The 15,102-nt window shown below is 54.7% G+C and overlaps 4 protein-coding genes across 4 annotated transcripts in view; 3 read left to right on the top strand and 1 right to left on the bottom strand.

Annotated features, from left to right (window-relative positions):
• Positions 1-1,785: 1,785 nt before the first annotated feature.
• Positions 1,786-4,375, top strand: ENH_00057580 (hypothetical protein, conserved; the record flags this gene model as incomplete). Its single annotated transcript, XM_013581767.1, has 4 exons — positions 1,786-2,795; positions 3,077-3,302; positions 3,473-3,521; positions 4,323-4,375. 4 exons carry the CDS (start codon positions 1,786-1,788, stop codon positions 4,373-4,375), a joined length of 1,338 nt encoding a protein of 445 aa, XP_013437221.1.
• Positions 4,376-5,739: 1,364 nt separating this feature from the next.
• On the top strand, positions 5,740-8,736 carry ENH_00057570 (RNA recognition motif-containing protein, putative; the record flags this gene model as incomplete). The annotated part of the gene is made up of 1 exon (XM_013581766.1): positions 5,740-8,736. One exon carries the CDS (start codon positions 5,740-5,742, stop codon positions 8,734-8,736), a length of 2,997 nt encoding a protein of 998 aa, XP_013437220.1.
• A 1,171-nt stretch (positions 8,737-9,907) lies between these two features.
• Positions 9,908-13,299, top strand: ENH_00057560 (AGC kinase, putative; the record flags this gene model as incomplete). The annotated part of the gene is made up of 7 exons (XM_013581765.1): positions 9,908-10,299; positions 10,524-10,653; positions 11,046-11,140; positions 11,394-11,870; positions 12,092-12,130; positions 12,500-12,602; positions 12,850-13,299. The coding sequence occupies 7 exons, from the start codon at positions 9,908-9,910 to the stop codon at positions 13,297-13,299; spliced, it is 1,686 nt and encodes a 561-aa protein (XP_013437219.1).
• A 1,294-nt stretch (positions 13,300-14,593) lies between these two features.
• The window catches only part of ENH_00057550 (chemotaxis protein, putative), a gene marked incomplete at both ends in the record, with an annotated part of 1,086 nt that continues 577 nt past the window's right edge, over positions 14,594-15,102 (bottom strand). The window contains 2 exons of the mRNA XM_013581764.1: positions 14,594-14,775; positions 15,004-15,102. The exon at positions 15,004-15,102 is cut by the window's right edge and continues 221 nt beyond it. Coding sequence (XP_013437218.1) covers positions 14,594-14,775; positions 15,004-15,102 — 281 coding nt within the window. The remainder of the gene's footprint in view (positions 14,776-15,003) is intronic.

The following is a 15,102-nucleotide window of genomic DNA, read 5'->3' as shown; positions in this document are numbered from 1 at the left end:
AGCAGCAGCAGCAGCAGCAGCAGCAGCAGCAGCAGCAGCAGCAGCAGCAGCAGCAGCAGCAGCAGCAGCAGCAGCAGCAGCAGCAATAACCCACCTCTGATGCTCTTTCGAGGAAGAGCTCCCATTACAGGAGACCCCGCCCTCCATCCCGAGAAGAGGAACTGCAAAGACACAAAACCCTAAACCCCAAACCCTAAACCCTAAACCCTAAACCCCAATCCCTAAACCCAAAGCCCCAAACCCTAAACCCCAATCCCTACACCCTAAGCCCCAAACCCTAAACCCCAATCCCTACACCCTAAGCCCCAAACCCTAAACCCTAAACCCTAAACCCTAAACCCCAAACCCTAAACCCCAAACCCTAAACCCTAAACCCTAAACCCTAAACCCTAAACCCTTGCGAGTCGACTTGCCAGGGGGTGGAAAAAGGCCAAAAGGTAATTAACTATTTTTCGATCAGCAGCAAAAGCAACAGCAGCAAAACAGCAAATTGAAGAAAAGAAAAACTTCCCCACAAAAGTCCCTTCTGTTGCCAGCAGCAAACGGTGCACAAACGCCGTCGCCATCGCCTTCACGCTGCTGCTGCTGCTGCTGCTGCTGCTGCTGCTGCTGTGGCTGCGCTCGTTGCTGCAACCCGAGGGGCTGCTGCTGGCGCTGCTGCTGCTCCGCTGCGGGGCGCTGCTGCTGCTGCTGCGGCTGCTGGGGCTGCTGCTGTTGCTCGGGCTTCTGGTGCTGCTGCTGCTGAGTTTGCTGGGTCTGCTGCTGCTGGAGCTGCCGCAGATTTTGCTGCTGCTGCTGCTGCTGAAGCTGAGGGCAGCAGCAGTTCTGGTGTAGCTGCTATGGCTGTGGCTGCTGCTGCAGTGGCCAAACTTCCTTCTACTGCTGCTGCTGTTGCTTTTGCTGCTGCTGGTGCCGGCTATGGAGGGACTTGTGGGGAAGGGCGTGCTGCTGCTGCTGCTGTTGCTGCTGCTGCTGCTGCTGCTAATTCCAGTAGCACGTGCTGCTCTTTAGGCTGCTGCCGCGGCCGCGCCGTCTTTGCTGCTGTTGCTACCGCTGTTGGGACTTCTTCGTTTGCTGCTAGTTTTGCTGCTGCTGCTGCTGCCGACACTATTTCTGCTGCTGTGTTCTGCTGCTGCTGTTGCTGTAGTCGCTGCTGCTGCTGTTGGCTTAATTCTCCCCGAGGAGAGCTTGTGTTTGCTCTATGCTGATGCTTCTGTTGCTGTTGCTGCTTCTGTTGCTGTTGCTGCTGCTGCTGTTGCTGTTGCTATTGCTGTTGATGCTGCTGCTGCTGCTGTGCAGGTGTCTGTGCTGCTGGTGTTGCTGTTCTTGATGAGAGGCCACGTGCTGCAGCACCAGCTGCCAGCTGCTGCTACTGTTTCAGCTGCTGCTGCTGCTGCTGCTGCTGGCTTCGTCGCTGCAGCAGCAAGTGTCGAGGCAGCACGAGCAGCAGCAGATCCTGGAGCGTTGCTGCAGCCCCTCCTGGCGCAGAACTCAGCTATAATTTGAGCATTTTGTTGCATTTATTCAAAATAATTAATTTAATTTTGCAAATTTAATTTTTTTACATTATTTTGTTCTCCCTTTCTGCGTTCGGCAGCCACACGGGGGCCCCTCGGCCGCGGCGCTGGGGGCCCACAGACTTCCTGCTTCAAAGTGGATGAACTTTTATTAATTTTAATTTAATATTTTAATTTAATTACTTCTTTTTCATGTTTTGGGGTTTTTGCTGCTTCTTTAGAGCTCGCTGGACTGGATAGTCAGCGGGCTGCTGCTGCAGCAGCAACAATGCAAACAGCAGCAGCAGCACCGACAGAGCCCGCAGCCCACGCTGCAGCAGCAGCAGCAGCAGAGGCGGGAGCAGCGCAGCAGGTAGCGTCAGCAGCAACAGCCGCAGCCGCAGCGCCGGCGGATGCAGCTTCTGCCGCAGCAACAGCAGCAGCAGCAACTGCAGCAGCAGCTGCAGCAAATACAGCAACAGCAGCAGCAGCAGCAAATCCGGTGCTGTCTGTTTGCTTCGACCCTCGCCTGCAGCGCCTGCGGGTGGTGGGGCGGCAGCAGCATCTCAAGGTAACGAGGGACCTTCTAACAGCTAGCCTACGCATCCAGCAGCAGCAGCAGCAGCAGCAACAGCAGCAGCAGCAACAGCAGCAGCAGCAACAGCAGCAGCAGGGGCAAAAACGGCAGCAGGACGCGCAGGCGACAGTCTCGTCGAGGAGCGAGCAGCAGCAACATGCCGCAGGAGCGACAGCAGCAGCAGCAACAGCTCCAGCAGCAGCAGCAGCAGCAGCAGCAGCAGCAGCAGCAGATGAAGCAGGGAATTTCTGGGAACTCGATTTATCTCGCAATGTCTTGACAGAGTTTGACTGGGGCGTAGCAGCAGCAGCGCTGCAGCAGCACGGCTTCTTCTCGCTTCCCGCAGCAGCACAGCCCCCAGCAGCAGCAGCAGCAGCAGCAGCAGCAGCAGCAGCAGCAGCAGACAAACTCTGGTGTCTGTGTCTCTCAGCTAATGAACTCACGCGGCTGCCCAGCTTCTTGGGGGGCCCCCCGCTGCAGCAGCTGCGGGAGCTGCGGCTGAACTACAACAAAATTGCTGCTCTAGAGGACCTAAGCAGCAGCAGCAGCAGCAGCAGCAGCAGCAGCAGCGGGGCCCCCGCAGCAGCAGCAGCAGCAGCAGCAGCAGCAGGGGACTTTGTGGGGTTGCTGCCGCAGCTCGAGGTGTTGGATTTGAAATACAACAGATTAAAAACAATAAAAGGATTGAAACAAATACTCAACAACCACCCGACGCTAAGGACGTAAGTGCTGCTGCTGCTGCTGCTGCTGCTGCTGTTGCTGCTGTTGCTGCTGCTGTTGCTGCCGCTGCTGTTGCTGCTGTTGCTGCTGTTGCTGCTGCTGTTGCTGCCGCTGCTTTTGCTGCTGTTGCTGCTGCTGCTGTTGCTGCTGTTGTTGCTGCTGCTGCTGTTGCTGCTCTCTGTTTGCCTTGGCACGAGCGGGGCTGCATCGGTGCTGCTGTTGCTGCTGCTGCACCTCTTGTGCTGCTGTTGCTGCTGCTGCTGCTGCTGCTGCTGCTGTGTAGTCTTTCTTTAGGCTGCAACAGAATCTGCCGCTTCTCAGCAGCAGATATGCCGCTGCTGCCTTCGCTCACTTCCTTTTCTTTATTTGACAATGCTGTGGGGCCCGAGCAGCAGCAGCAGCAGCAGCAGCAGCAGGGGCAGCAGCAGCAGCAGCAGGAGGAGCAGCAGCAGCATGAGGCGCTCTTGTCCGTTGTCAACACACTGAACTGTTGTCTACCGAATCTGGAGGTAAACTCAAAACCCGAAACCCCAAACCCTAAACCCTAAACCCTAAACCCTAAACCCTAAGCTGCCTTGCCAAACTCAAAGTGCTGAAGCCCCACAATGCGTACTTGAAAACCCTAGCTCAGCTGCTGCTGCTGCTGCCGCTGCTGCTGCTGCTGCTGCTGCTGCTGCAGGAGCTTTACCTATTGGGAAACCCAATTGCAGATCTTGTGGACCAACTGGGTAAGCAGCTGCTGCTACTGCTGCTGCTGCTGCTACTCCTGCTGCTGCTGCTGCTGCTGCTGCTGCGTCTGCTGTGTTGTTTCTGCTGCTGCTGCTGTTTTGTTGCTGTTGCTGCTCCTGCTGCTGCTGCTAGAGCTGCCGCGGTCGTACTGCTGCTGCTGCTGCTGATAGAGCTGCTGCTGCCCTACTGTCGCTGCTGCTGCTGCTGCTGCTGCTGCTGCTGCTGCTGCTGCTGGGTTAGTGCAGCACTTTAATGTGGCATTTTGATTTGCTGCAGCATATCGCGCTGCTGTTTCTGGGGGCCTCCCGAAGCTGCGCTTTCTTGACGGGAGCATCCTGCCAGGGTTTAGGGTTTAGGGTTTAGGGTTTAGGGTTTAGGGTTTGGGGTTTACGGTTTATGGCGGGCCTGCTGCTGCAGCAAAGCCCTTTTTATGTCGAAGAAAAAGTTTTTTTTCGACGAACAAAAAGACAAAAAGAATTCAAAAAATGGACTTTAATGAAAATTAAAATAAATGAAAATGAATTAAATGCAGAAATATAAAATGAATTAATAAATAGAATTTATTTTTGAACTTTTCAAACTTTTCCGAAGTTCAAAAGGCGTTTTGATTAGAAAAATAAATTTAAAAAGAATTCCAAAAAATAAAATTTCAAATAAAATATATTTAAAGAGAAACTCCTTCAGTGTGCATCACGCAGCAAAAAGAAACAAAAGCGTCACAACAAGGGTTTAGGGTTTAGGGTTTAGGGTTTAGGGTTTAGGGTTTAGATTTTAGGGTTTAGGGTTTAGGGTTTGGACAGGAACGCGCCTTCAGGCGCATGCAGAAGGTTACTTCAAAAACGCTGCAAAATGAAGAAGGAAATAAAATGAAAAAAGAAATAAAATAAAATAAAATAAAATAAAATAAAATAAAATAAAATAAATAATGAAAAGAAACGGAAAAGAAATTAATTTATTTTCATTTCATTTTATTGTTTATTTTAACTCTTTTGCAACTTTTGCATTTTGTGAATCTTTTTGGGTCCCAAAAGTTTCAAAAATTATTTTTTTCGAAGTCAATTTTTTCTTTTTGAAATTATTTCGAATTTGAAATTCTTTTGACAGTTTTTTTAAAAATATTTATTTTAAAATATTTATTTTAAAATATTTATTTTTAAATAATTAAATTAAAAATAAATATTTCAATCTTTCAAGTCTTTTAAACCTTTTAAAATTCTTTTTGCATTTTTCATTTTTAGTTCCTTTTGGATCCTTTTGAGCTCAACTTTTTCTTTCTTCTTTTTTAAAAAAATTCACTTAAAATTTAAATCAAATTAAATTAAAATAAACTCACCTTTTTCTTTTTTTTAAATAAAATGCATGTAAAATTTAAATCAAATTAAATTAAAATTAACTCAACTTTTTCTTTTTTAAAATAAAATGCATTTAAAGTTTAAATTAAATTAAATTTAAATAAACTCAACTTTTTCTTTTTCTTTTTTAAAATAAAAAATGTATTTAAAATTTAAATTAAATTAAATTAAAATAAATGCAAAAGAGGAAATTCGCATGCAATGCAAAACAGTTTCTGCATGCATGCAAATTGTTTGTGTGGGACTGAAGACATTTATTTCTTGAAAACATCTTTGATTGTATTTAAATCCATTTATTTCAATTTATTTCAATTAATTTTAATTAATTTTAATTAATTTTAATTAATTTTAATTAATTTTAATTAATTTTAATTAATTTTCATTCAAATTCATTCAAATAAATGCAAATATCTGCTGCTGAAGTTGCTTGAAAAAGACGGAGAGTCAAAACTCGCAAAAGTGACCTTCAATTAAAAGCCTTCCATAATATAATTAAATTAAAAAATAGGAAATAAAACAGCAGCAGCAGCAGCAGCAACAGCAGCAGCAGCAGCAACAGCAGCAGCAGCAGCAGCAACAGCAGCAGCTGGGCAGGGGCTGGGCCATGGGGCCCCCACGTCTGGGGGCCCCATGGAAGCCCCGTGGGGGGCCCCCCGGTTGTTCTGGGGCTTAAAATTGATTTAAATTTCTTTAAATTCTTTTTAATTAAATTAATTTTAAATTATTTTATATTTCGGACTTTTGTTTTCGCAGAAGACGCAGAAATTGGACCCTCTTGGGGCCCCACACATGAGAGGGCCCCGAGGGTTTAGGGTTTAGGGTTTAGGGTTTAGGGTTTAGGGTTTAGCCTTCTTCTTTGGCCATAATGGCGGAAAAGCACAAAGCAAACCCCTCGCGCAGGCTGGGGAGCAGCAAGCAGCAACAGCAGCAGCGGCAGCAGCAGCCCAAGCAGCAGCAGCAGCGCCACAAGCAGCAGCAGCAGCAGCAGCAGCAGCAGCAGCAGCAGCAGAAGGGGCCCCACAGCAGGCCCTACTACACTCCCGTGGCTGTTCCTGCTGGCTACAAAAGCAGCAGATTAATAATTAGGAATTTGCCCCCGTTTTTGACGGAAGAGGCGCTGCGGGAGCACGTTGCTGCTGCTGCTGCTGCCTGCAGCAGCAGCAGCAGCAGCAGCAGCAGCAGCAGCATCACCTACTGCGCCATCAAGAGAAATAAAGAAGGCAAAAGCCGCGGAATTGCTTTTGTGGGGTTGGAGACAGAAGCTGCTGCTGCTGCGCTGCTGCAGCAGCTGCGGGGGACTTACGTGTACACCCGAAAGATAGAAGTAGACTTTGCGCTGCCTCGCGCGTTTGTTGCTGCTGCTGCTGCTGCTCCTGCTGCTGCTGCTGCTGGGGCTGCGGCCAAGGACGCAGCAGACACTGCAGCAGCAACAGCAGCAGCAGCAAAGGCAGCAGCAGCAGCAGAGGCCGGCAAGTGGAAGCACAAGGTGGTCCCAACTAAGGCGGGAATGAAGGCTGAAAGGCAGCACGTTTTGTTCGACGATGCAGCAGAAGCAGCAGCAGCAGCAGAAGCAGCAGCAGCAGCAGAAGCAGCAGCAGCAGCAGCAGCAACAGATGAGGGCGCAGCCACGACCGCAGCAGCCCTCGCGGCGCTGCTGGAGGAGGACGAGCCGGACGACCTGGCGTGGCTGCAGCAGCAGCAGCAGCAGCAGCAGCAGCAGCAGGAGCAGCAGGAGCAGCAGCAGCAGCAGCAGCAGCAGCAGCAGCAGCAGCAGCAGCAGCAGCAGGAACTGGAGCGGCAGCTGCTGGAGGAACACGGGCGGCTCTTAATTACCAACTTGCCCTACAGCAGCAGCGAAGAAGACGTGCGGTGTCTGTGCAGCGCAGCAGCAGCAGCAGCAGCAGGAGCAGCAGCAGGAGCAGCAGCAGCAGGAGAAGCAGCAGAAGTTATTTTAATGAAAGACAAAGAAAGCAAAAAGTCTTTAGGAAGAGCTTTGGTGACTTTTGTGTTTGCTGAAGCTGCTGCTGCTGCGCTGCAGCAGCTCAACGGCATGGTTTACCGGGGGCGCATCCTTGCTGCTGCTGCTGCGCAGCCGAAGCAGCAGCAGCAGCAGCAGCAGCAGCGCGGGGGCGAGAAAACCAGCTTCAAGAAGAAGCAGCAGCAGCAGCGGCAGCAGCAGCAGCAGCAGCAGCAGCCGCAAAAGGCCTGGAACCTGCTGTACGTGCTGCCGTCAGCAGCAGCAGACGCAGCAGGCGCTGCGCTCTCGGTCTCGAAGCGCGACTTGCTGCTGCAGCAGCAGCAGCAGCAGCAGCAGCAAACCACTCCTGCTGCTGCAGCAGCACTTGCGGAGGCCCACGTGCTGCAGCAAACCAAAGAATGGATCGAAAGAGAAGGCCTAATTTCTGCTGCTTTCATTCGCAGGGGCGCAGACCCCATGACAGCAACGTACGACGCAGCAGCAGCAGCAGCAGCAGCAGCAGCGGGACCAGCAGCAGCAGCAGCAGCAGCAGCAGCAGACACCGAACGCAGCAAAGACACGCTGATCGTGAAGCAGCTGCCTGCTGCTCGAGTCGAAGCAGCAGAACTTTTTAATTTGTTTCGAAGACACGGAGAGATTTTGCGTTTTTGTTTATCTCCTTCCAAGACTTTGCTGGTGGTGCAGTTTGCTGCTGCTGCTGCTGCTGCTGCTGCGCTGCGCCGCCTCAGCTTCCGCAAGTATAAAAATGTCCCGCTGCTGATTGAGACAGCTCCAGTTCCAGTTTTTAAAGAAGACAGAGAAAGGCGGGGAGAAGCTCAAGCAGAAGCTGCTGCTGCTCTTGCTTCTGCTGCTGCTGCTGCTGCTGCTGCTGCGGGAGACCCTTCTGCAGCAGCAGCAGCAGCAGCAGCGGCAGCAGCGGCAGACAGCGCCTTGCCGCAGAAGGACGCGGCCTCAGCCAAGGCTGCTGCGGCCGCCACTGCAGCAGCCACAGCGGCTGCAGCGCCAGCAGCAGCAGCAGCAGCAGCAGCAGCAGCAGCAGACGCAGAAGAAGAGGAAGCAGCAGCAGCAGCAACTGCCAGTTTGTTCGTTAAAAACCTAAACTTCAAAACAACGCAAGAGGCCCTTACAGAAGCATTTGAACATTCAAAAGGGTTCATAAGGGCCCACTTAATGACCAAGAGGGGCCCCCTTAGGGGGCCCCCGGGGGCCCCCCGGGGGCCCCCCGAGGTCTTATCTATGGGCTACGCGTTCGTGGAGTACGAGAGTGCAGCAGCAGCAGCAGCAGCAGCAAAGCAGCTGCAAGGCTTGGTGATAGACGGGCATTTGCTGCAGGTGTCTTTGGCGAAGCCCCGCGCCCGCAGCAGCAGCAGCAGCAGCAGCAGCAGCAGCAGCAGCAGCAGCAGCGGCGCGCGCAGCAGCAAAATCGTCGTCAAAAACCTCGGCTTCGAGGCCAGCAGCAAAGACTTGAGAGACCTTTTTTCTCCCTTCGGAGAAATTGTCTCAGTTCGCATTCCAAGAAGTGCAGCAGGCAGCAGCAGAGGCTTCGGATTCGTCACTTTTGCTGCTGCTGCTGCTGCTGCTGCTGCACTCCAAACCCTCAGCAGCACCCACTTGTACGGCAGAAGGCTAGTTCTCGAATATGCAGACACAGGGGTACAAACAACTCTCCACAGGGGGCCCCCCGGGGGGCCCCCAGGGGGGCCCCCAGGGGGGCCCCCAGCCAGGGGGGCCCCCAGCCAGGGGGGCCCCCAGCCTGGGGGCCCCCAAGAGGCTTCTAAAGAGGGGGGGAAAAAGGGTACTTTGAAGCAGAAAAAGGAAAAAAGAAAGCTAGAGGGGGCCCCCGTCAGCCTCAGCTCAAAGAAACGAAAAGAAACTGCTCTTTAGGGGCCCTTTGGGGGCCCCCACGCATTTCTAAACCCTAAAACCTAAACCCTAAACCCTAGAAAGGTGACAACTGAAGGCCTGGGGGCCCCTAGGGGCCCCCCTAGCCCTTCTAGGGGCCCCTAAAAAGGGTTTTGGTGGGCCACTGGGGCCCCCTTGATAGCTTAAGGGCCCATGGCTTTATAAGGGTTAGGGGGCCCCTAGTAGTTCGGTAGTTTGGCTCGGCAAGCTAGGGTTTAGGGTTTAGGGTTTAGTGTTTAGGGTTTAGGGTTTAGGGTTTGACTTCTAGGGTTTAGGGTTCAGGGCTGCACGCCGGCGTCCCGTGGCTAAGTCGGTCTGTATTCGAAGTTGTTTCGGCTAAGTGGTTGGGCCACCTAAACCCTAAACCCTAAACCCTAAACCCTAAGCCCTCGAGGGTCCCCCTAAGCCCTAGGCTCTTGTACACTCATTAGCAAGGGTTTAGCCGGAGGCTAGGGCATAAGGTTTGGCGTTTAAGGTTAAACTCCCGGAGCTAGGGTTTAGGGTTTAAGTCTAGAAGCTAGGGTTTAGAGTTTAGGGTTTAGGGTTTAGGGTTTAGGGTTTAGAGTTTAGAGCGCACTGAGCATCGTCTCGGGCTCTGGCTGATCTGCTGCGCAGCAAGCATTGAGGCCGTGTCTTCCGAATTTTAATTGAATAAATTAAATTAAATTAAATTAATTAAATTAAATTAATTAAATTAAATTAAATTAAATTAAATAATTCATTTAATGCAGTTCTTCCTTTTCAACTTTTTGCTCAGGGGCCCCCAGGGCATCTTCTGTTGCTCGCTGGCCGCTGCAGCAGCAGAACCTTCCAGCACGGCCTAAACCCTAAACCCTAAACCCTAAACCCTAATTTTCAAACCCTAGGCACTGAACGCTAGATTCCAGGCTCAACTCCTAAGCCCTAGACCCTAGTATCTAAACCCTCAACCTGGCTAGAGCACGAGCTCTAAACCCTAAACCCTCGACCCTCGAGCCTGGACCTGCGCGTGAACTCCAAACCCTAAACCCTAAACCCTAAACCCTAAACCCTAAACCCTAAACCCTAAACCCTAAACCCTAGGGGCCCCATGGATATCCTCGCGGCCAGGGGGGCCCCCCTGCGCTGCCCTACTGCTGGGGGCCCCGGTACCCTTGTCCGAGGGTACAAGAAAATGGGGGCCCTTGCTTCCTGCAGCAAGTCGACAGTGTGGCTAGTGCAGCAGCAGCAGCAGCAAGAGCAGCAGCAGCAGCAGCAAGAGCAGCAGCAGCAGCAGCAAGAGCAGCAGCAGCAGCAGCAAGAGCAGCAGCAGCAGCGGGGCGCCGACGACGCCGACACTTCCAGCAGCGCTGGTCCTAACACCTGCAGCAGCAGCAGCAGCAGCAGCAGCAGCAGCAGCAGCAGCAGCAACAGCAGCAGCAGCAGCAGCAGCAGCTACTTTGCACTGAAGGAAGTCCCCCTCAGCTCGATAAAATCGGCGAAGCAGGCGGAGCATCTTTGGGGGGAAAGAAAGTGTTTGGAGGCCCTCAAGCTAAACCCTAATTTGCAGCACAGATGCCACACCCTGTAAACCCTAAACCCTAAACCCTAAACCCTAAACCCTAAACGCCAAACCCTAAACCCTAAAGCCTGGGCGGTGAATCTTCGGATGTTCCAGATCTCGGCCCCTTCTGCTGCTGCGTAAACCCTAGCTTTGCGGCTAAACCTCAGCCCGAGCCGAACCCCAAACCCTAAACCCTAAACCCTAAACCCTAAACCCTAAACCCTAAACCCTCGCTGTTTGTGCGCAGGGAGGAAAGCTTCAGGGAAGGAGCTTTTCTTTACTTCGTTTTCAGTCTTGTTGATGGGGGGCCCCTTTATAAGCACATAAGACTAGGGGGGGCCCTAAGTCTGGAGCGGGCCCGGTGGTACGCTGCAGAGGTAGGGTTTAGGGTTTAGGGTTTAGGGTTTAGGGTTTAGGGTTTAGGGTTTAGGGGCTGCGTGGAGGGCAGCTGCCCTGGGGAGGTGAAGGTCAAACCCTAAGCGCTGAAATTAAACTATAAACCCAAAACTCCAAGCTCGAAACCCCAAGCTCTGAAGCGGCCTACCTCTTAAGGGTTTAGGGTTTAGGGTTTAGGGTTTAGGGTTTAGGGTTTAGGGTTTGGCTGTGCGTCCGCTGGAAGGGCCTTCAGGGTTTAGGGTTTAGTGCCGAGGGTTCGGCCAGCGGGCGCGTGCCTCCCAGCGCGGAGGGCCCAGCGCCTAGGGCGTGGGGCTTAGGGTTTAGGGTTTAGGGTTTAGGGTTTAGGGTTTAGGCTTTAGGGTTTGTGCTGCAGATAACTGTCACCCTCGAACACCTGCATGCAGCGGGCTGGGCCCACAGAGACCTCCAAGCCTCTAATGTCATTTTGGATTCTGGGGGCCGCCCCAAGTTGGTGGACTTTGGCTTTGCCTGCAGAATAGACTCCGCCAGGCAAACCCTAAACCCTAAACCCTAAACCCTAAACCCTAAACCCTAAACCCTAAACTTTAAGCCCTGGGCCCCGAACCCGCGGGCTTTCGGGCGTCCAGCTGCGCGCCTTCAGCCCCGCCTCGCGTTTGCCCCGGCGCTTTACGAGAAAACCCTCAGCCTAGGGTTTAGGGTTTAGGGTTTAGGGTTTAGGGTTTAGGGTTTGTGGTTCCAGGCCCCGCGCGTTTTCCTTCTGTGGAACAGTTCACTCTATGGCCCCTGAGGTGGCAGCCAAAGGCTCTGGGGGCCCCCCAGCAACTGGGGCCCCCCAAGGGGGCCCCCAAGGGGGCCCCCAAGGGGGCCCCCAAGGGGCCCCCCAAGGGGGCCCCCAAGGGGCCCCCCAAGGGGTCCCCCAAGGGAACTCCCCAGGGGGGCCCCCAGAGGGGCCCCCAGAGGGGCCCCCAAGGGGGCCCCCAGGGGGGCCCCCAGAGGGGCCCCCAGGGGGGCCCCCAAAAGGGTCAAGTTTGAATTCTTGTAAGGAACCCTCTGGGGGCCCCTCTGGGGGCCCCCTTGGGGGCCCCTCTGGGGCCCCCTCTGCTTGTGGGGGCCCCTCTGTTTCTGGGGGCCCCCCTGAGGACCCTTCTGACGGGTATATGGGGGCCCCTGTTGATTGGTGGGGCTTGGGGGTGCTGCTCTACGAATGCCTCACTGGGTGCGCTGCTGCTGCTGCTGCTGCTGCTGCTGCTGCTGCTGCTGCTGCTGCTGCTGCTGCTGGTCTTTCTGCTGCTGTTATTGCCGCCGGATGTCGTTGCTGCCTCCAGCGGCTGCTGGATGTGCTGTTTCCTCGCTGCTGCTGTTGTGTGCTTGCTGCTGCTGCTGCTGCTGCTGCTGCTGCTGATTGGGTGCAGCAAATGTGCTGCTGCTTGTCTGCAGCTCTGCACCCTTTGGCTACAAAGATTATGAAAAAGACCCGTAAGCAGCAGCAGGGGGCCCCTAGGGTGGGTTGGGGGCCCCGGGGGCCCCCCTGGGGGCCCTTGGGGGCCCCCCTGGGGGCCCCTGGGGGCCCCCGGGGTGGGCTGGGGGCCCTGGGGGCCCCTAGGAGGTTCTGTGGCTAGGGAAGGGGCTGCTGCAGCGGGAGCAGCAATGGCTGCTGCAGCAGGAGCAGCAACTGCTGCTGCTGCTGAGGCTGAGAGGGCTCCCTGCTGCTTTCTGTTGCTGCTGCTGCTGCAGCTGCTTTACGCTGCTGATCGTGAACCTCCCGTCTTGTTGCTGCTCTGTTGCTGCTGCCGTTCATTTCTCCTGCTGCTGCTGCTGCTGCTGCTGCTGCTGCTGCTGCTGCAGTTCGTTGCGTGTGAGCGAATTGGCTGCGCGGTCTCCTGCGTCGCTTAAATTCCCTAAAGGATTTCCCAGGGATGCAAAGAACATAATTAAGGAGCTGCTGCAGGTTTGCTGCTGCTGCTGCTGCTGCTGCTGCTGCTGCTGCCGCTGCTGCTGCTGCTTGCTTCTATTTGTATTGCACTTCCTTGATGCAGCTGTTGCTGTATTCTGCTGTGGCATTTAGGGCTCCCGTTGCTCCCTTGCTGCAGCAGCAGCTACGCAATAGCTGCAGCAGCTGCTGCTGCAGCTACACAGTGGCTGCAGCTGCTGCTACTGCTGCTGCTGCTGCTGCTGCTGCTGCGCTGCTGCTGCAGGCAGACCCTGCAGTTCGACTGGGTACCAAGGGCGGAGCAGCAGAAGTGAAGGCCCATCCCTTCTTCTCAGGAATCCCCTGGGGGCCCCTGGGGGCCCCCCGGGGGGCCCTCAGCAAAGAAGCTGAGGGCATTCTTCTTGCTGCAGTACCCCCAGCTGACAAGAGTTTGTTTGTTTTCCAAGACCAGGTCAGTGTGAGCAGCAGCAGCAGCAGCAGCAGCAGCAGCAGCAGCAACAGCAGCAGCAGTGCAGCAGCAGCAGAAGCAGCAGCAGGAGCAATGGCAGCAGCAGCTGCAGTGACAGCAGCAGCAACAGCAGCAATGGCAGCAGCAGCAGCAGCAGCAGCAGCAGCAACTCTGGCGCCCCAGAAGGCCTCTTCTGGCTTCGCTTTTGCGTCTCAAATAAATAATTGGACCTTCTTTTCTTTAATAAATAACTTTAAACAATTTTAAATAACTTTAAACAACTTTAAATAACTTTAAATGACTTTAAATCATTTTAAACCTTTTTAAATCATTTAAATAACTTCAACTTCTTCTAATTTGCTACTAAATCAAAGTCCCCTTTTGTATGCAGCCAAAGGAAGACCCAAAAATCCCAGAAGACCCTTTCCATGACTTCTAGGGGCCCCTCAAGGGGGGCCCCCCTTGGGGGCCCCCCTGGGGCCCCCCTTGGGGGCCCCTCAGTGGGGGCCCCCTTGGGGGCCCCTCAATGGGGGCCCCCTGGGGGCCCCTAAGGGGGGCCCCTCAAGGAGAACAGCTCCCCTGGGGGGCCCCTAAGGGGGGCCCCTAAGGGGGGCCCCCCCTTAGGGGGGCCCCCCTGGAGACCCTTGGACGGCAGTACCCTTTGGAGGGGCCCCCGCGGGCAATTCTCCACCTACAGGTGGACAAAAGGGGGCCCCACATATATGAAGGGGCCCCAGGGGGCCCCCAGGGGGCCCCCTAGGGGCCCCCTAGGGGCCCCCCAGAGGCCTCCAGGGGGCCCCCGTGGGCCCCCAAGGGGGCCCCTTTGTGAATTGAGTTTAAAATGAATCAAAAGACAAGAAAAGCAAAAACAAACTTCGTAGCTCAATATGACACATTGCCATGCGCTGAGGGGCCCCCCAGGGGGGCCCCCTAGGGCCCCCAAAGGCCCGCTTGGAGGCCCCCAAGGGGCCCCAAAGGGGCCCCCAAGGGGCCTCCACGGGGGGCCCCCTAGGGGGCCCCCAGGGGCACCCCCAAGGGGGCCCTTTGCCAATTCCCGAGGCCCTTTTGGGGGCCCCCAGCAAGCTTTGGGGGCCCCCCTGTTGGAAAGGCCCCTCAAGGGGCCCAAGGGGCCCCCGGGGGGCCCCCAGGGGGCCCCCGGGGGGCCCCCCGGGGGCCCCAGAGGGCCCCTGGGGGCCCCCCTGGGGGCCCCCAACAGCTGGAAGATTTGATAGGGGGTTTGGACCCCACAAACCCCACATGGTAGCTGCGAGGCAGCAGGAGAACCATTTGCTGCTGCTGCTGCTGCAGCTGCTGCTGCAGAAGCTGCTGCTGTTGCTGCTGCTGTTGCTGCTGCTGTAGCTCCATGTTGAGGGCCCCGCAGCAGAAATGTGAGTGCTGCTGGCTCTAGTGCCACATAACCTGCTGCTGCTGCAGTTGCTGCTGCTTTCACTGCTGCTGCTGCTGTTGCTTTGCTGCTGCTGCAGTTGCTGCTGCTTCCACTGCCGTTGCTGCTCGTGATTTGCTGCTGCTGCTGCTGCTGCTGCTGCTGCAGCTGACGCAGCTAGCGCCTGTACCTGGAATTGGGATGCGGCGGGGCGGCGACCCGCCCTCTCGTCTGCTGCTGCTGCTGCTGCTGCTGCTGCTGCTGCTGCTGCTGCTGCTGCAGCCGCCGCTGCTTGGGGGTGACGTAGTCAAAAGGGTCGTTAGCAGGAGGCCTTCTTCTTTCTGGAGAAACACTTCTCCCTAAGCACAAACCCTAAACCCTAAACCCTAAACCCTAAACCCTAAACTCTAAACCCTCGAGCCCCCGACGTCCCCCTCCCCACACCGCACAAGCAGCAGAAGCAGCAGCATAAGCAGCAGCAGCAGCAGCAGCGGCTGCTGGTGCAGCAGCAGCTGCAGGCAGCTCTTAGGCCCTTGAGGGTTTAGGGTTTAGGGTTTAGGGTTTAGGGTTTAGGGAGGGGCCCCTACCCCTGGATTCCCGATGGGGCCTCCGATCTCTTTCTGCTTCTTTCCTGCTGCTGTGGCCTTCCCTGCCTCTGTGCCGGGGGCCCCTCCTGCTGCTGCTGC

Source organism: Eimeria necatrix, genomic scaffold, assembly GCF_000499385.1.
Source record: "Eimeria necatrix Houghton genomic scaffold, Enh_scaff485, whole genome shotgun sequence".
NCBI lineage: Eukaryota > Apicomplexa > Conoidasida > Eucoccidiorida > Eimeriidae > Eimeria > Eimeria necatrix.
Note: the sequence above shows the minus strand (reverse complement) of the source record. Positions and strands in the feature narration are given on the sequence as shown.